Genomic DNA, 8,031 nt, shown 5'->3' with positions numbered 1-8,031 from the left:
CCACAATGACCAGCAGTAGTTCATAATTGCTTGCTGAGTATGCGACTATCAAATACCCTGCACAAGAGAGAGCACATGTCATATGTTTGTGAATTGAACAATTTAATCAACCGTCAATACACACCCCATAGATGAACGAGTACAGGGTATGCATTGCTTAGCGCTTCAAACTAGGCCCGACGGGCTTCGTTTGCTGTCAGATGGTGATAACATTGTATTAACAACTCTATGCAGATGCCTTTTAAACTTAATGTTGCCATTGTCAGTAGGCTGCAGGGCATTAAAACTCACCACAGAGTGCTTTTTATTTGTTGTCTTTTTTTCTTATATTCTGAGAGGGGGGCACTGAGAATGCAAGTGTCACTCACTACTCTACACACAGCCGGCTTTTGTAGGTGTCGCTTGTGTTGAATGAAGTGTGGCGGGGGGGAAGGGGAAGGGGCTGCTAACCCACTCAAAACAAACAAATCAAAGCAGAGAAATGCACGTGCTGTCACATAGATGGCGCTAAGTCAGAGACTGAGTCGCTGCGACTGCGACGGCGAGCCGAAGCCATGCACAACAACACCCGAGCCTGTGCTCGGCTGCAGCCGAAGGGCGCGCGCTGAGCCTGTGTTTCTAGCTTATAATTCACCACACGAGCATCCAGCTGGCACAGTCGTCGGCCGGCTTTCGCAGTGTTCGCACGTGTCGCGCTTTAAATCGCAGAAAATCGCAAACGCAAAGTAACGGTATTGAAAATACACAGTTCGACGAAAATAAGCGTAAGCAGAAATTGTCAACACACACGTGTGGAGTCTAAGCAAAATAACTGTGTCTTCTTCGTATTAACTATTCTCGTTGTTGTGGTTGTTGTTGTTTTTAGTGTTAATATCATCGTCGTTGTGTTCGTTCTTGTTGTTGCTGGCTTTCGCGGTTATTGGATTTTTATTTTGAGGCCACGTCGCAGCTGCTGTTGCTGGCGCTGTTTCGTCCATTTTTTTTTTGTTTTTGTTTTGTTTGATAAGTGAAACAGAAACCGCGTTTGGCTTTGGCTTAAGCTTTGGCTTTGGCTTTCGCTTTGGCGGCAACATCCGCGTGTGCGAGAAAGGAGTGAAAAAAGTTATTAATCATTAAAGAACATTTATGTCGCGTGCTGTCACACACAAACACCAATACAGCAAAGCACACACATACACACAGTCGAGCGAGGCTTGTTGTTGTGCGGGAGCGAGTGAGAGGGCGCAACAATGCTGCGCCTAAAGCGGAAATTTAGTTTGCTTTGTTTATTCTGTCTCGTCGTCTTTTATTTTTTTGTTCTCGTGTGCTCCTTTTTTTTTTTGTTTTGATGGTCCTCTTTAAACTTGTGCACTGTCTTTGCGTTGCGGTGCCGCTTACGTTAACGTTTACGTTTAACGTATTAAGCTTCATGTTGACGCTGGCGTTGACGTTAGCATTGACGCCGACGCTGACGTTTCGTGTTAGTTCACGTTCATGTTGCCGTTTATTCTTTATGCTTTTATCGCGTCAAATATTTCATGTGCTTCGAGAAAAAATGGAAAGTGCGAGAGAGAAGGAAACAATCCCGAGTCCGATTCGCAATCTGAAATGTGAATTTGAGAATTGGAATTTGCATTTGTTGTTGTTGCTGTTGCTCTTGTTGTTGTTGTTGATGACGGCAGCTGTCAAAATGGTTACGAGCTTTTCATCTTCGTTTTGGCTTCCTTCTACTTCCTTTTCGTTCTCTTCACGTGTGATTCGCTTTTGATTCTGATTCTATTCACATTCTTTTGAGTGTTTCAATACAGTGCAATATGAATTTGAATTGAAATCCATACTCAAAAGTGGTAAGCTTTTAATAAATAATTTTCTAATTTGAATTAATTATTATTATTTTTAATCAGTACAAAGGTATACCTTATATTATTCGCCCATGTTGATTTTGCCTTCAGCTTTAATTTAGATATAATATAATTTTTTAGTTGTATATTTTCACTCAATTTTTAGAGTTCGAATTTTTAATGTATGAGCTTCATTTTAGAGTTTCATCTTTCGCTCAAAAATAATGAAGTTTGGTAAACGCTTATCCAATATTTTTAAATTACGAAATTATTCCATGTCCACTTTAAATTTGTAAAACCCTAATCATGGACGAATTTAGTGCAATATAACATATTTAGTTGTAATCGATTATCGAAAAGCAGTCTAGTGAATAGAGTGATTGACGTTGTGTGAAATTCGAAATCAGGAACATCTGACACCCCGAGTAACTGAAAAGTGAGTCTGTTAGTCATTGCGGCATTCACCTGCAGCTTATTGATCCTCTGTCAGGCCGTTCTTCTTCTTTGCCACAAGCTGTTAATATAAATTCTGGAGTGTCTTACGATTCGTCGTCCGTCCCGTCTGTCGCAACGATTTATGAAAATTGAAGTCTTTGTTTTATTGTCCTGGGGAAAATGGCAAACGGCCGTCGAATGCCATCGAAACTGGCTCCGCCTTTGACTTCCCTCCTCATTGTTGCCACTTGCTTCAATATTTTATGCAAAACATCTCGAGCCCTTGCTTCCGTTCCCCCATTCAGTGCCCAATCACCGCCCTCCGCACTCCGCCCTCCGCTCTCTGCTCTTCACCTGTCTCCAGCACTTGATTTAGCATCAGGCTCCTGAGCTCTTGGTGCTTAGTGCTTCAGTGTTCGGTGCTTAGTGCTCAACTCTTGCTTCTGCTCCCCCTCTCCCTCTCCTTCTTGCTTCTCCGTCTCCGTGTTCAGTTCAATTCGTACTTCGACCTACTTTGATTCCGCTTGCCGTGTTTTCAGTTCATATTTGTGCGTTCCTCCACCTGGCTCCCTAATGTGGCTAATACCGAATATCGGCTCTGCTTTTGCTGTTCTATATATTTTCCTTATTTTTTTTTTTTTTTTGGGTCTTTTACACTGACAAATCGCAGTAGGTCGATTGTGCCAATTTGGCAATATTAGCAGCATTATTTATTCTATTGTTTTTATTGGATTTTTGTGTTAATTCGCTTCGATTGTGCTGCATATTTCGTTGCACGTTTTTCGCTCAGTGTGTTTTTTTTTCGGGGTCTTGCGTGTCGTTTTTATAACCTATCCCCTCACGTTACCATATCTCGATAGTCTCGACTGTGCCGCTTGGCACACAATTGCCATAATTCAATTTTAGTTTTAATTTCCGCTTTTCGGCGTAAATTGCATTTGCATTCACACACTGCCTGAGTGTGTGTTGGTGTTGGTGTCGGTGTGTGTGTGTGTCAGCTTTAATCGCTTTCGACACTATCGAATATATGTTGTATATATCTATATATGTGTGTGTGTCTCTCTATAGCCAAATATATCGCGAGTGTAAATCGAAAAACGCGCAAATTCCAATCGCAAATGGCTCTAAAGATGATGAAGTGGCTGGCAGCAGACGCCTGGCTAGGATTGGCATTGGCATTGGCAATGGGCTTCTCCTCGTTGCCTCTGGCCGAGGGCGGCTCCTGTCGAGAAGCGCAGCTCTGCTGCAATGGCCGCGATTCGTCCTGCGTGGTGCAGAAAGCGCCCATCAATGCCATCATCGAGGACCTCAGCGATAAGCCGTGCTATTGCGATCACGCCTGCCTCAAGCTCGGCGACTGCTGCGACGACTTCAAGGATCATTGTGGGGGTAAGTTCCATTACAAATTATATTCCATTATGTTTGTATATTTTATGTCACATTATTATCCCAATTCTAAGAATGTTCAGTGGGAATTGACAGAACATTTATCAGAAAACATTTGAAGTTTCATTACAAATAATATTTCACTATTTTTGTACATTTTATGTCCCATTATGGGAGCGTCCTTAAGATCCATGTTTTAAGAATGTTCAATGGGAATTGACTTCTTTTCTACTTGGTTAAGTTTTATAGAACATCAAATTCATATTTATAATCTTATGAATTTATTCTACTATCGCATTACGATACGATTAAGTGAAGAGCAAAACCCTTTTAATTCTAAATTTAAATTTAGGAAAATTTTAACTATATCAAAGTCTTATTATTATTATGAAACACCCACCAATATAATATTCCATTGCTGATCGAAACTTAGCTGATTGTAAAATTATTTTTTGAACTATTTTGTGCGTATCTAGATCAGAGAGATTGTAATGAAATGCAAATAAAGCAACTCGATTATGGCAATCTCTGGGAATGTGTGATAAATATTTCAGCAAATGGAAGAGAAAGGGTTCGACTGCGGGATGATGCCTAAAGACTGTGCTCAGGCTACAGTTCATTACCGGAGCGCAAAAAGATACTTACATACTCGTATACAAAACTAGTTGTAGGACAAGACGAAGCATCTCTCGCAGTTCGCAGTTCGTAGCTCGCAGCTCGCTTCTCGACAGCCTCAATATGCTGCGGCTCAGACGCAAGTTTCAATCGGCGTCGTCCCGTCTTGGCTGTGGTTCCCTTCTTTGCTTTTGCTCCTGCTCCTGCTGATTGCGGCTCAGAAGCATGTAACTAGGACTATAAAAAGGCCAACTTAATGGCCACATCCACAACTAAGAGCAACATTCATGGCTCGTTGGCTCCTCTCGCTCTCGCAGCTCTCACTGTTGCTGTCAGTCTCCACTCCTCTCTGACATCCTTACATCCTGTGTGTGTGTGTGTGTGTGTGATGCGGCTACAATTTGTTCTTTTGCGTTTCCCGTCGTTTTTTTTTTTATTCAGAGGCAGCAACAGCAGCAGCTTGTTGTTTTGTTTTTCCTTTTGTCGAAAGTACAATAGCTAAAGGGCTTTAATTTTATTACACACAGCAAATAAAGTCAACGAACATGCGGCGGCATTTTCCCCATCGTCTCTTGTTCAGTTCCCAGTCTGCCAAATTAAATAAGATACAGTCAGACAGACAGACAGACGGACGGACGGACAGACATGGCCAGAGAGACACTGACACGAGACACGAGAGCAGGATGCTGCAGGGGATACAGACTGAGTGGAAGACAGCTGGGCAGGGGGGCAGGGGGGAGTCTTGGCCAAAAGTTGGCAGCATTTTTCGTGCCAGCTGCGGCTACAACTTGCCACATACCAAAATGAGAGGCAGAGAGAGAGAGAGAGAGAGAGAGAAAATGCAAAAAATATGAGATGCAGCAAGATGCGCGGATACCCTTCAAAAGGCAGCACAAGACACCTTGTCACATACGCGACGGCTGCAGCATGCGACCCTGCCTCAAGCCCAGTGGTGCAGGGTATGCAAAAACTACCAAAAACATTCGCAGGAGGCAAAACAGCAGCCACAGCAACAGCAACAGCAGCTGAGGGAAGCCCAAGTTTATTTAATTTTGTATCAAATTTGATTTGATTTTTATTGTTCTCATTCGCATTCGCATTTGCATTGTTGTTGTTGTTTTTGCTTCTTCTGCTGTTGTTGTAGTGAAGAACAAGTGAGATTTATGATTTGAACAACAGGGGCCCATCAATTAAACAGCCGCCACAAAGAATGCCATAAATACTCTGGAACTAATACGACAACACAAACCCATCCACTCGCACAGTGTGTGTAGAGAGAAACATTGACAATCATTTGCCTGCCTCAGGACTGGACCAAGGTATCCTCCTCGCATCCAGGCTAAAAGACAGGAGCAGCTCAGATTTTGAAGCGGTTAAAGTGGGGTAATATGAAAATGCTCCTTAGAATAATAGTATATTAGTATACTTGTTCGAATATACTAATTATTGGTATATTTGCATATTAGTATGTAAATATATTAGTATATTTGTTTACTAGTATATCAGAAAATGCTGTTTTGTAAAATGGTATATTAATATATTGGCCCATTTGCTAGTAACTTAATGTATCAGAATATTAGTATTTTAGAATTAGTATATTGGAATTTTAGCATATTAAGTAGTATATTAGTATACTGTTATACTGGTATATTAATGAATATATTAATGAATTATTATAGCAATATATTAATATATTATTGATTTAATATTTATTTATTTTATATTTAGACATCTAAAAGTTTAATTCCTTATTATACTTTACTTATACTTTCATTATGCATTTATCAAAGTATAACCGTAAAACTCATTTATTATTGATTAAAAATTTATTTTTGTATTACATCTTTGTATTTTAGAATTAGAGTTGTTTCAAATGAAACCCATGATACAAACATAATTTAGGGCAGTTTGCCCAGCCTAATTAGTAACTTTGTTTCCATTGAACCGCTCCTTTGTGAGCTGCTCGCAGGACTGATTCTTTTTGCTATGCTGCTCTACGCCTTAGTATTTTATTTGAACGTCTATAACTACCAATTAAGTTGGTAAATATATCGTCCTATAAACATAACAAACATGTCAAACTAACAGACAGACAAGAGCAGGAGTCAGAGTCGGAGATGGAAATGGAGTTGGGGAGCTACAATCTGAGTGACAGGCGGAGAAGGGAAATGCGTATAAAGCGATAAATGTCAAGTTAAAAGGAAGACGGCAACAGCATTGCGCTTCTCGTAAAGCTGTTGCTGTTTATAGCGAACGGATGGATCGGGCTTGATTGACCAGTATATAAGCCACAAGGAAGAGGGCAAAAGGAAGTTGCACATTCAGATATATATATGTTATGTTATGTATTTGGCATCGTCTCATCCATTCATCTTAAGTGCGGATAACTAGGTGTGTTTGGGGGGAGCTCAATCAATCAATCAATCAAAGTCGCCTTTTGTGTAAGCAAAACATATCGATAACGCGCCGAAATGAAATGCCGATTGCTGTTTCAATTCAGCAACAATGACAATTCTGGCCTTAAAGCTGCAATCAATTGAAAACATCCCATCCACCCAACCGATTTCCTTTCTCTTTTTCGATTTATTTTTGTCTCTTCCTCTGCTGCAGCAAACCTTCAATCATTCAACTAATATAATTTACGCTAATTAGTCTCACAGAAATGGCAGTGGGAATTATTGCCAATTGAGGAGCTTTGTCAAAAGACCTCGTACTAGAAGCGTGGACAGTTTTCCTTGTTTTGTTTTTCCACGCATAATTAATGACGAATCGCTTGCTTCCCGCCATCGATATGACCTTTGACTCGCAACCCACACAAAGTTTTTCGCTCTCAAAATGAATTGCGGTTGCCCTAGGATAGGCTAGAGTGGTGGAAAGGATACTGAGTATAGTCTGTGGGCTAAGCGCATATCGAATGACCAAAGGAGCTGTCCTTTCGTTTTGTTGTCCTGTTTTGACCCTTTCAGTCAGACTCAGATTTCAAATTGTAAACGACAAGTGACTGTGAATGCGAAAGGCCATGAACACAGAACTCGGACTCGGAGTCAGAGTTGGACTTGCACCTCTATTGAGGATAGCTTTGACGTGGTCGGTTCGGATGGGAAGGAGATACGGAGAGTGCGAGTGGTTGGTAAATGAAACACATTTGCGTCAAGACTTATCAAATCAAATAAATCAGTTGGGAAATAGCAAAGCAGCAATGGAGAAAACTCGAGCTCGATGCTCGCTGCTGCAATGCCCTGTAAATTATGGATTGGAAGCACTAACTCTTTGATTGATGAACCCTTTCTGGAGACTTGTCGTGCACAGGGTATATTAAAAAGGACTCAGGACTGTCTTGGGCTATACTGCTGCTGTTGTTGCTGCAGTAGTCTAATGAGCGCTGATTTGGACTTGCTACACTCCATTTGACTAGACTCTCAACAGGCTCAGCTGTCGGACTGACTGACTGAGTGACTGAGTGAATGACTGCCGGACTCGTCGTCAGTCGTAATTGAATGTCCTTCAGAGCTGGGGATGAATGCTGCCAGTTGGTGCGCAACTTTCGAGTGCCTTTTGAGATTTCAATAGCTCAACAGTTATGGCCAAACTACGTGCGAGTCAGCGGACGTCAGACAGACAGACGGATGGACGGCGGGACAGCTCGAAAGTTGTTGGCAACTTTGGCCAAGTTTTCCGGGTTGACTCGACGGGGCCAAACAAATACAGACAGCCAAGTCCTGGCGTAGTCCCTAAAGCCTAAGGCTGACTGCAGCCTAAAGCCAACTTAGTCCAC

At 41.5% G+C, this 8,031-nt stretch overlaps 1 protein-coding gene across 2 annotated transcripts in view; it reads left to right on the top strand.

Moving 5' to 3' along the window:
* Nucleotides 1-670: 670 nt before the first annotated feature.
* The window catches only part of LOC117569504 (uncharacterized protein DDB_G0271670), a 99,843-nt gene continuing 92,482 nt past the window's right edge, over nucleotides 671-8,031 (top strand). Inside the window, exons 1-2 of one of the 2 annotated variants that reach the window (XM_034250730.2) lie at nucleotides 671-764; nucleotides 3,324-3,644. In XM_034250730.2, coding sequence (XP_034106621.1) covers nucleotides 3,374-3,644 — 271 coding nt within the window. In that variant the 5' untranslated portion in view covers nucleotides 671-764; nucleotides 3,324-3,373. Of the gene's footprint in view, nucleotides 765-2,900; nucleotides 3,645-8,031 lie in introns of those variants that run through there. The other variant, XM_052008683.1, reaches the window with a different exon arrangement.

This window comes from Drosophila albomicans, chromosome X (genome assembly GCF_009650485.2).
Source record: "Drosophila albomicans strain 15112-1751.03 chromosome X, ASM965048v2, whole genome shotgun sequence".
In the NCBI taxonomy this organism is placed as follows: Eukaryota; Metazoa; Arthropoda; class Insecta; order Diptera; family Drosophilidae; genus Drosophila; species Drosophila albomicans.
This window is presented reverse-complemented; position numbering and strand designations above follow the sequence as displayed.